This window comes from Podarcis erhardii, assembly GCF_964252035.2.
Source record: "Podarcis erhardii genome assembly, chromosome: 15".
Lineage (NCBI taxonomy): Eukaryota > Metazoa > Chordata > Lepidosauria > Squamata > Lacertidae > Podarcis > Podarcis erhardii.
In genome coordinates, this window is record NC_138505.1 from 29914010 (window position 1) to 29930800 (window position 16791).

Sequence of the window (16791 nt, forward strand, 5' to 3'; positions counted from 1 at the left end):
GTTACTCATGAGTTAAAATAACAAAGGGGAAGTAGAAGAAGAAGAGTTTGGATTTGATATCCCGCTTTATCACTACCCGAAGGAGTCTCAAAGCGGCTAACATTCTCCTTTCCCTTCCTCCCCCACAACAAACACTCTGTGAGGTGAGTGGGGCTGAGAGACTTCAGAGAAGTGGGACTGGCCCAAGGTCACCCAGCAGCTGCATGTGGAGGAGCGGAGACGCGAACCCGGTTCCCCAGATTACGAGACTACCGCTCTTAACCACTACACCACACCACAAAGACTATCAACTTCCAACAGATCATCATGTATATCATCATGTATAGTTCCAGAATTGCCAGGCTTGTGATGAAGTTACTTTGACACCTCTGCATCTAGCACTTTGCATACTAGCAGTTGTAGTAAATCTGGCTGGTGTTTTCTGCACGTCTCACTTCTGATGAAGTGGCTGGTGATTATATCACCATGAATTCCCGACTACACTGGAAAGAGTTTACTGTATCTGACTCCAGCTTATGTATTTAAACAACTGATAAGTAATACCAACCGATATTGTGTTGGAGTGTGGGATATTGCCACATAGACCAATGGTCTGACTCCATATAAGGCAACTTTCTATGTTCCTAGACTATTTTTGTGAGAAACTTAAAATATTATCAAGTTGGCAAGTGATGCAAGCAGGTGTGCAACCCTTAATGGGTCTGTGTGTGCTTTTGAGAATCCCACAAAGTTAAGACTGCACACACACACACCATACATTCAAAGCACGTGGCTTATCCAATAGAATCCTGGGGATTGTAGTTTACCTTTCAGAGTTACCCTTAACAAACTACTGTTCCCAGAATTCTTGGGAGTGTTGCTGTTGTGTGTTTTAAATGTATTGTTCGTACACAGCCTCAGTTTATGATTACAGTATTTTTTGCTCTATAAGATGCACTTTTCCCCTCCTAAAAAGTAAGGGGAAATGTGTGTGCGTCTTATGGAGCGAATGCAGGCTGCACAGCTTTTGCTGAAGCCAGGAGAGCAAAAGGGATCGATCTCTCTTGCTCTCCTGGCTTCGCTTCGCTGGAGAGGCACTGCGCAGCTTTCCCTCTCTGCGCAGCACCCCTTCAGCAAAGCGGGAGGAGAAACAGAGCCCCTTCCGTTTCTCCTCCCGCTTTGCTGGAGAGGCGCTGAGCAGAGAGGGAGAGAACATTTTTTTTCTTGTTCTCCTCCTCTAGAACTAGGTGCGTCTTATGGTCGGGTGCGTCTTATAGAGCGAAAAATACAGCGGTGGTTAAGTGGTGTCTGACTATTTCCCTGTAACCATTTAACATAGTCCCAAGAGAGATTGTCTCCCCCGTTCTGTTGCGTTGTTAGAACTACACAGAATGTTTTTTTTTTCCAAACACATTTTCAAATCACTGAGGATCAGTGAGAGGCAATATGAAAGTTATTGCCGTGATGGGCTCATTCAGAAACACAAAATCATAGCTAACAAGAGTCGCAGAGCAACCGGCATGCAGTGCATGGACAGAGCCCCCAAGTCACAAAAAGTTAGAAGATGAGATCTCCATTGCCCAGTACTGACCCATCTTTGTTGCCTGCGTCTTCGGTTGGTTTAACACTCACTGCCACCGGCTCTAAGGCAGGCTTAGACGTGCAGAGGATATTGGTTGCATTGTAATCTAATGACATCAGCTGATTGGTTTGAGAAGCTGACATCATTGAGCCTGCTAAGGATCCAGATATAGGAATACTATTGAAAAAAGCTGTAGAAAAATCTCTGTTTTTCGGGGGGGAAACAAACAGACAACAGTCAAGAGATTAGCTGGATTATATACGTGCCACATAATCGAAGGTGTATACATTTTAAACACAAATGTATGCATTGAATTATATAATAAAAAGGAGGAAGAGATTGTATCTAAAGTAGCACTAAGAGACACGTTCGATCAGCACAAAGATTTATGCTGCATGCAGAGTCAGAGGTGAGTACATCAACCTCCTTCTGGGATTCTCAGCATATCTGAGTCACACAATCAGAAATGGCTGCGTTCGATTTGGCATTGCCATTTTCACCATTGTAGCAACTGCCCCCCACCCTTGTGGTGTCAAAAACAGTCGGAGGCTACCAGTTCATGCAGGGATCTTGAAATTCCCGGGAAGTCTTCCCAAGGGTAGTCCCAGGTACAGTACACCGCAGTAGTCAATGGGTTTGGCAGTTACCAGGGTGTGAGCAATGGCAACCAGCCTGCAGACCCTGGAAGAACCTAAACTGCTTAGGTCTAGGCTATCTGAAGAACTTGCACAGGGCCTCCGCTTACATAAGTCATTAGCTGACTCTCACCCTGAATCTTTCAGAAGCATCAATAACTTAGAAAAAGTACATACATCAAAAGACAAGTTGCAGAGTAGTATAGAAGTATTTTCAAAACAGGAAGACATGAGGGTTTCTTTTTAAGTATACAAATGATTTAAGAAAATCTCAACGGAAGAAAATATAAAGCCTGTCATTTTATATTTCATAGATATATATATATATAGAGAGAGAGATAGACACGGGTGGCGCTGTGGTCTAAACCACTGAGCCTAGGGCTTGCCGATCAGAAGGTTGGCGGTTCGAATCCCCGCGACGGGGTGAGCTCCCGTTGCTCGGTCCCTGCTCCTGCCCACCTAGCAGTTTGAAAGCACGTCAAAGTGCAAGTAGATAAATAGGTACCACTCCGGCGGGAAGGTAAACGGCGTTTCCGCTCCAGCGTTTCCGTGCACTGCTCCAGTTCACCAGAAGCGGCTTAGTCATGCTGGTCACATGACTCGGAAGCTGTCTGCAGACAAACGCCGGCTCCCTCGGCCTATAGAGTGAGAGGAATATCTATACACACGCATACAGACATACATACCCAGTATCCAGCTGAGCTATGCAGAGAGGTGTGATTCTTCTCCGTCCATCTGCTGTCCGAGTCTCAACTTGTTTCTTTAAAAGATTCTGTTGGGGGGAAAGATGGCTGTTGGAACTTTTGCTTGTAATTGCTATAAAGGCCTATTGCAAAGCATCAAAAGCCTATAAAGTGGACATTTTGTTTATTCAGTTTGTTAAAATACTCCTACCCCTCCCACTCATATAAAACCATAAGGCCGCATAGGACCATTACAATAAAACAGTCATAATAAAATGTAAGGTACCATAAAGAGAATACAAAATAATAATGATAGCCAGCTCATCATAAGAAAATTTGAGCAGGTAAATAGGCCTATTGTGATGAAAAAAGGCTTGAGGAGCTGTCTGAAAGTTAGCACTGATTATGCCTGCTGAATCTCCTAGAGCCCAAGTCCAAAACTCTGGATAAGCCCACTCAGCAGTTTCATGTAGATGTTAAATATCATAGGTGGTTTTCAACCCGCGTGCTGTGGCACCCAGGGGTGCCTTGAATGATGGTCAGGGGTGCTGTGGGCAACACTGGCCTCTGTCCTTCTTTCCTTCCTTCCCTCCCTCTGATGCCCTCTTGTGTCTCTGCCTCTCAAAGGCTTGCACAGCTGTTGGTTGCAGCAGCCTTGGCTGCAAACTCTGTAGGTGAATGGTGTCTCTGGGGCTGGCCAGGGGGTGCTGGTTGCTAGGAACCAAGGCGGCCTTGGACTAAGCAAGCAAGCAGGTGAGGGAGCCCAGCCATCAAGTCCGGCAGCTCTTGCTGTTGGGAATGGACAGACAAGTCCCAGGTGGCTGTGGGGCAGTGTGAGGAGGCACCTCTCTTTGGGGCGGGGGGGAGGGCAGCTCAGAGACCAGGGGCAGCGACTGGGGCTGTCCGGAGGGGAGAGGACAGGAGGCTGAGAGAACACTCCACCAGGGTTTTCAAAAAAGGGTGAGAGGCTGCCAGCTCTGCAGGCAAGGGGTGACATTACTGGACTCCTGAGCCCCACAGTGGTGATGCAGAAAGAATGTACAGTGGTACCTCGGGTTACAGACGCTTCAGGTTACAGACTCCGCTAACCCAGAAATAGTACCTCAGGTTAAGAACTTTGCTTCAGGATAAGAACAGAAATTGTGCGGCAGCAGCACGAGGCCCCATTAGTACCTCAGGTTAAGAACCGTTTCATGTTAAGAACGGACCTCCGGAATGAATTAAGTTCTTAACCTGAGGTACCACTGTAGCTGGTCAAGGGAGCCATGGATTCAAAAAGGTTTAAAACCTCGAACTTTGGGGATAAAACTGAACCCTGAGGAACCACACACCCTTAACTCAGACAGCAGAACCAGTAGGATACCACGGTCAGTGATATCAAAAGCCACTGAGAGGTAAGGAGAATGAAGAGGAACACATTTCCCCTGCCTCTGTCCCGACAGAGGTCATCATACAGGGCCACCAAAGCAGTTTCTGAGCCAAAACCCGGCCTAAACCCAGATTGAAATGGATCTAAGAAATGACTGAATCACTCAATGCCTCACCAAGGCTCCAGTTGTCCATGTCACAGCCTCTCCAGGACTAAGCATGAGTGGCTGGAGGTTTGTGTAAATGACACATGGGAACCACACCAACAACCCTTCTGTGCTGCGTCAAGGAGGAGCCAGATGCCAAGCTTTCCCCTTTTGCAAAGGTGACATGAAGGAAAAGAACCACCATCAGAGTTACCTACCTTCCTAATGTCTTCCAAGCTCTCCCCATTCACCATGCTTGCTACTTTAGGTGCTGCTGCTGAGCCAGCTGCATCTCTCGCTGCTTCGTTCTTCTTTTCCACCTGCTGCTGCCTTTGCTGGTACTTCAGCATCTCTGGATTCTCAATTATAGCAGTAGACAGGTGTGCCTCGGTCATTATAGCCAAGCTCTTGCCATACGTGGTCTGGTGGATGTTGCTCTAAGGGGCGCAAAGGTGAGAACACAAAAGCAGCCGCTTAAACTGCGTGCACGAATCTTGATCAAAAATGACAAAGGACTCAGGCAACGGACTGAATATCCAAATAATGCAGAAACCTTCAGCTGTACTGACTCATTTATTTCCGGCTGCATTTGTCTGCCGGCTTTCACCATTATTTAGAAATGATTCAGGTGCTATGCAAAAATAAAGGCAGGAGACGGACTCTGAGAAAGAGGTTTAGAGTATGCAGACAGGAGGGACCAGAAGAGCAGAAAAGACAGTAGACTAAGGAAAAGCAAGAGATAAATGAGAATTTCTGAATGAAGCGATGGAGGACATTTCAAACACCAATGATTCTGTAGACTGAGCATGCTACTAAGCTAGCTTTCTCCAGCCTAGTGCCCTGCAGATATTTTGGACAACAAAACCCATTACCCCTGCCCAGTGGCCATACTGGGTGGGGGGTGATGGGGGGAGTCCAAAGCATCTGCCAGCTACCAGGTTGAGGAATGCTGCACTGAGCTAATGGACATCCCCTTTCAATGATGGCAGAAAAAGGAAAGAAGACTTGAAAAGCATAGGGATGTACACAAAAAAAACAGGCGTTTGTTGAGTGCAGGAATACATGCACATAACCTGTTTATAGTGCACCTGCCACATTTTCCCAGCTGTGATCCAAAGGATGTGTTAGAACTGGCAACATGACCCCCACCCTGGCAACAAAAGGTTCTCCCATCCTTAAGATGCAACTGATCAGCACAGTTCTAACCATGTCTACTCAGAATTAAGTCCTGTTGAATCCAATCGGGATTACTCCCAGGTAAGTGAAGTTAGGGCTGCAGCCTTAATTAGCAAGCCCGTCCAAAATAGCGCAGGATACCTTCTCTTCCTCGCTCAGAGGGTCACCAAGCTCGTCTTGGGAAAAATCCAAAAACGCTACTGATCCATCCATGGAGCACACCAAGATGCCAAGCCCATTTAAGGTCCTGGGAAGACAAAGATGGAGGATTTTGATTAGTACCTTAGACTGGAAAGAACAGCTCATGTAACTGGAAGACCAGCGGTTTGGTGGGATGTAGTTAACCTGCTGGCAAACCCAGAAACACACACACACACACACACACACACACACACACACACACGTTCTCACATCAACCAGCCTGCAAAATCATCAGGCATCCTGAATGATATTCCTGAGAAACTTCGTCGCAACTTAGCAAACCCAAGCAGCGTGCAGTATGCTTTCTGAGCCCAAGTACTCATCATATCCTGGGAGCTGCTGTAGAAGTTGATCCTTCCTGCAATGCCAGGATTAACATGGGGAGACTCAAGCACAGTGGGAGAAGTCCTCCTTGCAGCCCCTCCTCGTGCCAGCATGAGCCAAAGTTGACCGCTAGCAGAGTGAAACTCCACACGGCAGGTCTGGAACTTCTAACATGACCCTGGCGGAGCGGGAAAGAGTGGCACTGCAGAACCTCTCATGCCATCGAGGCAACAGGAATACCCAGACCTAGCTTCCCTACTAGTGAAGAAAGTCTTGCAGAAGATAAATGGGTGTTCAAATAATGCAGCAGGGAGCAGGATGAGAAACTCTAAGTTCTGGCCTTTTTTTGCATGTGCTCTTCAGGTGGCCTTGGTTTTACACAGTTCAGCTTCAGAGCATGCACAAGCTGCACTCCTTAAGAAAGGAGTCTATTGCCATGGAACTGTGGTCAGAGGAATGGCTTTATGTATATGGGGCAACAGGCAAATCATGCCTTACTGACCCTATGTTGTGCTGTCACCATTCCCTGTGCAGCTATTCAAAAATGGAAGCTGGCCGTCCATGTTGCTTTATACCATAACAACGTGCTAACGGACCGACAAATCAGCCAAACACTCACAACACCATTTCAAGCGAAAGCAGGAACAACTGGCGAGTGACTATGCTGCTGTTATGATCGATACCATAGTATTTCATACATGAGTAAATAATGGTCATTACAGAATTCATAAGATCAATAGGAAAAGACTGAGCTATCTCAAATACTTCCTTCCCACAACAAATTTCTATATTATGCCTTCTTTTTTGCCAGGATACAAAAAGGTTCAGGCCAACAGTTTTTGAAACATATTCCAGAGACTGTGGAGGTTCTTCAACAGCTTATAGGGAAACTTGCCAGAAAAGAACCACAGATAAGCTTCCGGAAAGATAGCTTGTGGTGTGCAAATGCAAAATGTGTTGGGTGTGTTACAGACAGTACCAGCCTCCCCCAACCTGGGGTTCAACAGGTGCTTTCTGCATCAGCTTTTAAATACCTGCTGCAAACTTTTCTATTCAGTCAGGCTTATGCCAGCAACTCAGAGCACATATTTCCACAACAGTTATCCAATTTCACCTTTCTCATATGGTTTTTATTGTATGGTATTATGTACAGCTGTCGTGAAACTGTTTCATTATTTTCTTTATGAATCAGCAGCAAGTAAATATTTCTTATAAATAAATAAAATAAACTCCTTGGGAATAAGTAGGATGCTCACAATGAAAACAGCCCGCTTTAAAACAAACCTTTTTCCCCCTTTCCTTTTTAATAAACGCAAACTGGAAAAAAATGTAAATTCAAACCCTCAGATTTCCTCGGAGATGTTAACATGCTTTACTTACTTGGGCGCTCACTAAACAACCCAGGCATGGCAACCTACCCTGACATCCGCCAGACTTCATTTGATTGCCGTTATCAGTTTTATGGATGGTTTCATTTTACTTTGCCGAAACCTTCTTGGGCATTTTACAGTGTTGTTCTCTCCTTCTAATGGGACTAAATTTGTGGTCTTACGTTATATTATTGGTATTACCGGGGTGTGTGGTTTTTTTAGCAGGAACTTGGTGGAACTGAGTTCCTTAAACTTTTTAAAATTAAATAATAAACTTTTTCTTCCTTTTTGTTTTGTCCTGGAATGGATATACACCCAATGCCCGAGCCAAAAATCCACCTATATCTGTAATCAATAAAGTTGTGGCCAATCCAGATCATTGTCTGCTCGAGTTTATTAATCGCATCTTAAATTTAGCCACTGCCAGAACATTTTTTATGTATGCTACAACAGCAGCAAGAATACTTATTGCGAAGTACTGGAAGACACAAGATCTACCCACTCTGGAAGAATGGCAATGAAGGTGATAGACTATATGGAATTGGCAGAAATGACTGGCAGAATCCGAGACCAGGGAAAAGAGTCGGCGGAAGAAGACTGGAAGAAATTTAAAGATTATCTACAGAAACATTGTAAAATTAATGAATGTTAGAATGATGTTGGACAGAAATTAAGTGGTTCCCTGCTGTAATGTAAAGGTTGAGAAATAAGTTAGAATAAGTTAGAATAAGTTATAATAAGGATTTGCTGAGCTAATAATTTGAATTGGAATACAAAAAGAGGAGGTGCAAGGAGGTCTGGGAAATAAGTTAAAAGAAAATAAGCAATTGAAATTTTATCTGTTTTTAATTGTTTTTAGTTGTATTTTTGTTATTTTTTGTTCTTTTTTTGTCTTTGTACTATTTTTGAAATATGAATAAATATTCTTAAATTTAGCCACTGCCCTGGGGGGTGGCAGCGCTGCGACTGAGCCTGCAATAAACTAACTAACTAACTAACTAACTAACTAACTAACTAACTAACTTCATGGTAAGATCCTCCACCTTTTTTCCAGAAAAAAAGCCACTGGGCATTACTACTCTGGTTGTACACTCCGCCCCGAAAGCAGTGCTGAAATCTGCAGCCTAAAAATCTTTTAAACAAAGGGGGGGGGAGCACTTTTTCTAACCACCCACTTCCTGCTTCGGCACACCTTTTATTATCCTGCTGAGGTCAATTAAGGCCCAGATCACCAGCTTTGCTTCTCTTACCCACCTAATCATTTCAATCATTGCAGAGGGAGCAACCAGAAAGAGGAGCGAGAGAACAGGCTTTTTACTGAAACTGAAGCAGCACTGCAGCGCCTTCAAGTGGCAGGGAGGTATCATTGCAATGTGGCATAAGAACATAAACATAGCCTCCTGGGCGGGGAGCTCCATAGTTGAACTGAGCACTGTCAACTATGACTTGGAGTCCAGTCACTGCACCTGCCTTTCCAACCTGAACAAACCCCCAGAAATTTATTCCATTTGTTTTTGCACTGCGCTGCAGTCTATAAGACTACTTATTGTTTCTAAGGCACTCACCATGGTGCCTTAAAGTAAAGGTAAAGGGACCTTGACCATTAGGTCCAGTCGTGACTGACTTTGGGGTTGCGGCGCTCATCTCGCTTTAGTGGCCGAGGGAGCTGGCGTACAGCTTCCGGGTCATGTGGCCAGCATGACTAAGCCGCTTCTGGCGAACCAGAGCAGCGCACAGAAACGCCGTTTACCTTCCCGCTGGAGCGGTACGTATTTATCTACTTGCACTTTGACATGCTTTCAGACTGTTAGGTTGGCAGGAGCAGGGACCGAGCAACGGGAGCTCACCCCATCGCGGGGATTCGAACCGCCGACCTTCTGATTGGCAAGTCATAGGCTCTGTGTTTTAAGCCACAGCACCACCCGCATCCCTACCATGGTGCCTTGGCCACAAGCAAAAGACAAAATCAAGGATATGTTGTAAACCACAATGTTTATATTTTGTTAAAAAAAATAGCTGAAAACTTGGGAAGCCAGACATTACAGAATTAAATGGGAACTGATGGCTGACTACAAGGATACAGTTTAAAGAAACTGCAGAATGACTGGGCGTGCTGCCAACAGGAGATCACTATTTCCCAGTGAACAGCAAAGGAAATATCTTTTGTTGCAATCAAAGCCCTATTTTGAGAGCCAGTGTGGTGCAGTGGTTAGATCACTGGACTAAGACCACAGAGACACAAGTCCAAATCGCCACTCAAGTCATGAAGCTCATGCGTTGAACTTGGGCAACTCTCTTTCAGCCTGACCTCCCACACAGGGCTGTTGCAAGGATAGAATGGAAGTGATGAGAACCTTAGCCGCTACCTTGCTCTTGTGAGGAAAGGGGGAATTTAAAATGTAGTTAATGAATAATATCTTACCAGGAGATGTCCATGATTGACTTGTCAAACAGCTCATGTATGACAACCAAAGGCCTTTTCAGACACGTCAGCTAAACAACAGAAAGTTGCATGGTGGTTATTGTCATACGCAAATCTCACATCCCATTCTCCAAGATCCATCAACATGTGGAAGATCATGAAACATATTAATTCATGCAAGCTGAATACCCAACAATGGAAAACCTAGAGTAAGGTGGTCCAACGCACAACCTATGGGCCACATGAGGCCCTCAAGGCCTTTTTTGGTGGCCCTCAACAACATCTGACACCACACGTTCCCCCCCCCCCAGCCTTCAAGCTGTCTTCCCAAAGGCGGGTAAGCGAGGTGCTGGGCGTTGGGAAGGAGGCATGAGGGCTCTGAGAGGGTCCTAAAGTCATCCTTCCTTCTTCCCAAAGCCTAGTTAGAGGCCTTGCTTCCCCCACTCCCTGAGTGACAAGGCAGTTTGCGGCCCACGGGTTCTGTGTTGGGCCGCCCTGACCTAGAAGGAGAGAGGGAGGGAAAGTGACGTTCCCAGTAAAACAGCAACTGGGCCATAATGCACCACACACTAGCAGAGACAGACATAACTCCTAGGAACAAGCACGGGTTTTACTGTTGTGACTCTCCCCGACCCCTAAGCTTCGCTTTTTTACTGCTAAATATACAGGAACATAAGAAGCTGCCCTATATTGAGCAGAACCATCTTTCCCATTGGGTTTACTGGCACGTTGCGCCAGGGCTCCAGGCTCTAATGGGCGCCTCAGCAAGTAGGGGAGCTGCGTGGCTTTGCCGGCGGCCTCCCCTTTCCCTCCTATACGCCTGCCAGCTGCGCCCCGTCAACTATATGGCTGGCGGGCGTGCAGCTTCCTTCCCAAGCCCCGGTGGGAGGAGAGCGATCCACGCAGAGGCTTGGGAAAAGGTCGACAACTCTGGGAAACAGGGGGTGGAGTGCCGGAGGAATCTTTGCACCACGGCGCCGGATATGCTTAAGACGGCCCTGATACTGAGTCTGACCACTGGCCAGTCTACCTCAGTATCGTCCAAATCAAATTTTATTAAACGGTCACAGACCAGATTAACTCGTACAGCTAGTCAGCGAAGCATAACACCGGAGAAAACAAAGGACAATTTCAATACAGATTAGGCCATAACAGCAATTTAAAATTAGACAGCATGAATAAAATTAAGTATTTGCCTTTGCCTGCATGTTGACATTGGAAAGCTCTTGTTTCCTGCGCCTAATAGCGGCTACACAGAATTTAGCAACATTGATCGTGATTTCAGGAACCTTATCTTCTACCAAGGCTCTCATACATTGGAGTTCTGGTCCATTTTTAAGCTTTTGTAAAACTGGGGCAATAAAGGTCAGGCGTAGATCCTCGTAATAACTACAGTGCAGCAATACATGCAAACTTGTTTCCACTTCCGATGAGCCACATGGGCAAACACGTGACTCATATGGTTTGCCCTCATATCTGCCTAACAACAGGGCAGAGGGCATCAGTATCGTCCACACTGACCGGCAGTGGCTCTACGGGGTTTCCAAGCAGGGGTCTCTCCCAGCCCTGCCTGGCAATGCTGGGGATCGAACCTGCGATCTTCTGCTTGCAAGGCAGAAGCTCTATAACGGAACTACATCCCTTCTACCACTAACAGAAATTTGTTCCCTGCCACTGCCCATGTTCTCTTTCAGGAACTTAGCATATTCATCCAATTAAAAAATTATTTAGACTAGGGTTACCAGAGGTCCCCGGTTTCCGGGGACAGTCCCTGGATTTGCAAATCTGTCCCCGGACAAATTCCGTCCCCGGAATGTCCCCAGATTTGCAAATCTATCCCCAGGAAACATGGCAGTGGCAGCCTCAGCAGCCCAGAGCCAGCCTGGTAGCGCAGTTGGCTCTGGCTGGCTTCAGGAGCTGCTTGCGGCACCCACCATTTTTCCTCTCCGGAAGTCCCCATATGATGTGTCTTGTGCGCAACACATCATATGAGGACTTCCGAAGAGGAAATATGGCAGGTGCCACAGCAGCGAGCAGCTCCTGAAGCCAGCCAGAGCCAACTGCACTACCAGGCTGGCTCTGGGCTGCTGACTATCGCCGCTGCCGAAAGGGAACTAGGGATGTCCGGCGGTACAGATCTCCTGCCCCTTCCCCCTTTGTTTTGACTGATCAGGGGAGGCTTAGGAGTCGTGGGTGGGTAGCCGTTACCCAGTTTTTTAAAAAACTGTGCATTTATGTTTCACAGGGAGCGAAAGAAGGGCTTTGCACCTTTATACAATATGCATGTGTGCTTGGGCCCAGGGTCTTCTGCCTCACCATCCCCACTACTGACTTCCTGGCTGCACCTTGTCTGGCAGAGAAACCATGCGCCTTGTGCCCCTCCTGGGCAACGGCCACCTGCCCACGACTCCTGAGCCTCCCCCATCTGTCAAAACAAAGGGAGGAAGGGGGCAGAAGATGGGGTGGCTTGGGAGTCACGGGTGGGTGGCGCGCCGTTGCCCGGTTTTTTAAAAACTGTGCATTTATGTTTCACAGGGTGCAAAACAAGGGCTTTGCACCTTTATACAATACGTATGTGTGCTTGGGCCCAGGGTCTTTTGCCTCACCATCCCCACTACTGACTCCCTGTTGCTACTCAGCTTCCAAAAAAAAAAAAAAAGTGTCCCCGGATTCATTGAAAAACATCTGGTAACCATAATTTAGACCTTACCATAAATAATTTAGAGCTTATCAACCAGCTAATTCAGTATCATTTAAGCTTTCTTTAAACAGCCACAACAGGGTGGTTGGTGGCAGTATTGTGATTTCCACAAGGGCCAGCCAGTCAGCACTCTCCGCAGCCTGACAAGAAGGCGGGAGAAAGGTGGCTTCATGATGGTCGCAAAGACTAGCCAATCAGCACTCTGCACAGCCGGTTTACAACCAGCTGCTCCTATGCACAATTCGATTAAGTTCATACACCTGTCCTAAAAGGCAGAACCAGAGTGGGGCCCACTGATCAAGATACACATGTCTACCTCAGCCTGAGCTGGGCCATGTCAGCTAGAACAGAAGACATACTTACCCAGACAGAAAGAGACCGGTCTTTGCTGCCGACAGCACAGCAGCAATAAGGGTGGCTAGATTTGGTTGAGCTCCCATTCTTCTGCTTCTTTTTGAAGATTTTTGGATTGAATTTCTAGGGAAGGGAAGGGGAAATGACCAGAGGGTCCTCTTAAAAATTAATCTGCTTTAAGAAGCCGAGCTAAGGTGCAAAGGAGGACCGAGCAGGTATTTTGGGGCCTCGCTAAAACTTGTGTCAGGCATGACCCAAACAAAGAATTATATCAATCTCTCCTAACATGCCTATTCTCTGTATTTCTGGGATGGCTGCAATGAAATACAATTATTGCAAGAAAAAGAAAATGAAAAAAAGCTCTTTTGGCTCCTGTAGCCTCCTCAACTACCCTCTTCCTCTCCTTCAAGACCTTAATAAATAGCTAAAATAAGCACATTTGTCACTTTTTGTTCCTGAAGCCTACGCTACTATTATCCTCCCCCCCCCCCAGCCACCCCATGCAAGACCTGGCTTAATAATTACCTAAAATAAGAACAATTGTCTCTTCGGTTCTGCTTCACTTCTGTCTACGATCAGGACAGGGAGTAATTTAGACCATTTGGGGAAATTCTAGGGGTGGTGCCACACCTTAAAGAAATAACAGGGCACTGACCTGAAAATGGCCATGTTCTGCTATTGCTCCTGCACTATAGGACAACCTTCCCCCGCCATATGCACAAGGTAGCAGTTTATCACCTGCTTCAGGTATCTTGTAAAGGTGTAGCTTTTTGCCTGACTGGTAAGATCAAGCCCTATCTTCATTTGTTTGAATGTCCTGCATTCCTGTTTTTATTTATTTCTATATGCTTTTATGTTTTATTTTTAGTTTAATAACGTTGTTTGTTTTTGATGCAGTACATTGCTTAGTTTTTCAATACAGTGGTACCTTGGTTCTCAAAAGTCTTGGTACTCAAACAACTTGGAACTTAAACACAGCAAACCCGGAAGTAAGTGTTCTGGTTTGCGAACTTTTTTCAGAAGCTGAATGTGCTCCATTTTGAGTGTTATGCTTCCAATCTGAGAGCCACACTTCCGTTTTGAGTGTTACACTGGGGTCCACCTATTTTTGCTATTTATTTTGGGGGTTTGTTTTTGTGGCTCTTTTTGTTTTTTGTGACTGTGTGGAACCCAGTTCAGCTTGCTGATTTATTGTGTGACTGCAGTACATTGTTTATTGCTTTCATTTTATGGATCAATGGTCTCGTTAGATAGTAAAATTCATGTTAAATTGTTGTTTTAGGGGTTGTTTTTAAAAGGCTGGAATGGCTTAATCCATATTGCATTACTTTCTATGGGAAAGTGCACCTTGGTTTTGGAACACTTTGGTTTTGGAACGGACTTCCGTAATGGATTAAGTATGAGAACCAAGGTACCACTCTGTGTGTGTATGTGTGTGTGGGTGCGCGCACGTATGTACAGTCATAACTCGGGATAAATACGCTTTGGGATGAATATTTTCGGGTTGTGCTCCGCAGTGACCTGGAAGTAATGGAGTGTGTTACTTCCGGGTTTCACTGCGCACACATGCGCAGACGCTCAAAATGATGTCATGCGCATGCGCGGAAGCGCCGAAACGTGACTCACGCACGCGTAGATGCGCAAACACGGGTTACGTTCGCTTCGGGATGTGAACGGGGCTCCGGAACGGATCCTGTTCGCATCCCGAGGTACCACTGTATATATATGTACGAGAGAGTGTGTGTGTGTGTATATATATATATATATATATCAGTTCATAAACACTTTTAAATAAATGAACCTACCACCACTGTCACTGCTTTGCGATGGCCAACAAAATCCATGTTGGTCTTCCACCCGTCTCGCTCAATGATCTGTGCCGTGGGACCAGAATTATTCATGGCATGAGCAGAGACGAGATAGTGTCCGTCGGGTGACCAGCTGAGACGTAAAACATGGGTCGTTCCTCCACACTGAAAAGTAAAATCAGTCGGCAGAAGGGACTGAGCATCACGTTTGCCAAATGTTCATGGATGATAAATGACACCAAAATCTGTTACCAGATTCAACATGTATTATCTGTCACTGGCATCATCTGGGGTGGCACTCACAGGTGCCCATGTCACCCAACCACTTTGGCTTCCAGGAGGATAAGGCTGCCAATGGCTAGTAGCTGGGTATGCTGCATTCTACCTTCACTGTTGGAGGCGGTCCGCCTCTGAATACCAGTTGTTGCTGTCGCATTCAGATCCTGCTAGCAAGCATTTGCTTGGCCACTGTGAGAACAGGGTGCTGGACTAGATGGGCCGTTGGCATTTTCTAGGAGGCTCCCTATATCATAGAATCATAGAATCCTAGAGTTGGAAGAGACCACAAGGGCCATTGAGTCCAACCCCCTGCCAAGCAGGAAACACCATCAGAGCACTCCTGACATATGGTTGTCAAGCCTCTGCTTAAAGACCTCCAAAGAAGGAGACTCCACCACACTCCTTGGCAGCAAATTCCACTGTCGAACAGCTCTTACTGTCAGGAAGTTCTTCCTAATGTTTAGGTGGAATCTTCTTTCTTGTAGTTTGGAACCATTGCTCCGTGTCTGCTTCTCTGGAGCAGCAGAAAACAACCTTTCTCCCTCCTCTATGTGACATCCTTTTATATATTTGAACATGGCTATCATATCACCCCTTAACCTCCTCTTCTCCAGGCTAAACATGCCCAGCTCCCTTAGCCGTTCTTATATGTTCTTACGTTTTCAGAGGTTACGATTTGCAACTGTCTTAAGCCTATACTACGTGAACCCCCAGTTTCAGAATGCAGCAACTGGGAAGAACAGGCACTGAATTCCTAAGCTATATGTGGGAGAGAGAACAGCCACATGCAGCCAAATATATATGGAGAAAACCGCACAAGGTGCTCAGCTTGGAAATGATGGCACCTGCTCATTTCAAAGGCACCTGACTGAAGAAGGCAAAATCGGTCAGCTGCTACGGCTCAGCTCAGATGAAGAACAGGCCAGGAGGCAGGAGTTCAGTTAGGTGCTTTTAGTCAAACCTTGGCTCTCAAACGGCTCCATTTTATAGCGTTTCAGCTCCCGAACGCCGAAAACACAGAAGTAAATGTTCCGGTTTTCGAACGTTTTTCGGAACCTGAATGTCCAACACGGCTTCCGCTTGAGTGCAAGAAGCATTTGCAACCAATCGGAAGCCGTGCCTTGGTTGTCGAACGTTTCGGAAGTCAAACCGTCTTCCGGAACGGACTACGTTCGACAACCGAGGTTTGACTATATGAGATTAACAGATGTACATCTTTAGGGGCCAATGTGTATTACTTCAATTACTCTGCTGTGTTTGGGGGCCGTTCTACTTAATTGGCTGGGTGGGGCCCTGGATGTTTGGCACAAAGTCCTGTCTTGGATGGCAGATGCCTTGGACTCACACTTGCCTACTTCTCTTTGCAGATTGTAATTTCCTCCTCCCCCTGGATTGCAGGATGTGGACCGCCAAACAACGGTTTGCATTTGTCCTGCGAGCTGGAACTGCAAACCTGGGAGCCCTGACATCTTGATCTGAAGCTAGGGGTTGAATATGCATAAGGGACAGATAAATACCATACTTTTTGCTCTGTAAGACTCACTTTTTCCCTCCTAAAAAGTAAGGGGAAATTTGTGTGTGTCTTATGGAGCAAATGTTGGCTGCACAGCTATCCCAGAAGCCAGAACAGCAGGAGGGATTGCTGCTTTCACTGTGCAGCGATCCCTCTTGCTGTTCTGGCTTCTGAGATTCAGAATGTTTTTTTTTCTTGTTTTCCTCCTCCAAAAACTAGGTGCGCCTTGTGGTCTGATGCGTCTTCTAGA

At 46.1% G+C, this 16791-nt stretch overlaps 1 protein-coding gene across 1 annotated transcript in view; it reads right to left on the reverse strand.

Annotated features, from left to right (window-relative positions):
* Positions 1-16791, reverse strand: part of HIRA (histone cell cycle regulator) — a 59101-nt gene that overhangs the window by 18727 nt on the left and 23583 nt on the right. The window contains exons 8-14 of the mRNA XM_081842748.1: positions 14747-14914; positions 12951-13064; positions 9887-9957; positions 5711-5816; positions 4612-4830; positions 2883-2968; positions 1571-1765 (exon numbers count right to left, since the gene is read on the reverse strand). Coding sequence (XP_081698874.1) covers positions 1571-1765; positions 2883-2968; positions 4612-4830; positions 5711-5816; positions 9887-9957; positions 12951-13064; positions 14747-14914 — 959 coding nt within the window. The remainder of the gene's footprint in view (positions 1-1570; positions 1766-2882; positions 2969-4611; positions 4831-5710; positions 5817-9886; positions 9958-12950; positions 13065-14746; positions 14915-16791) is intronic.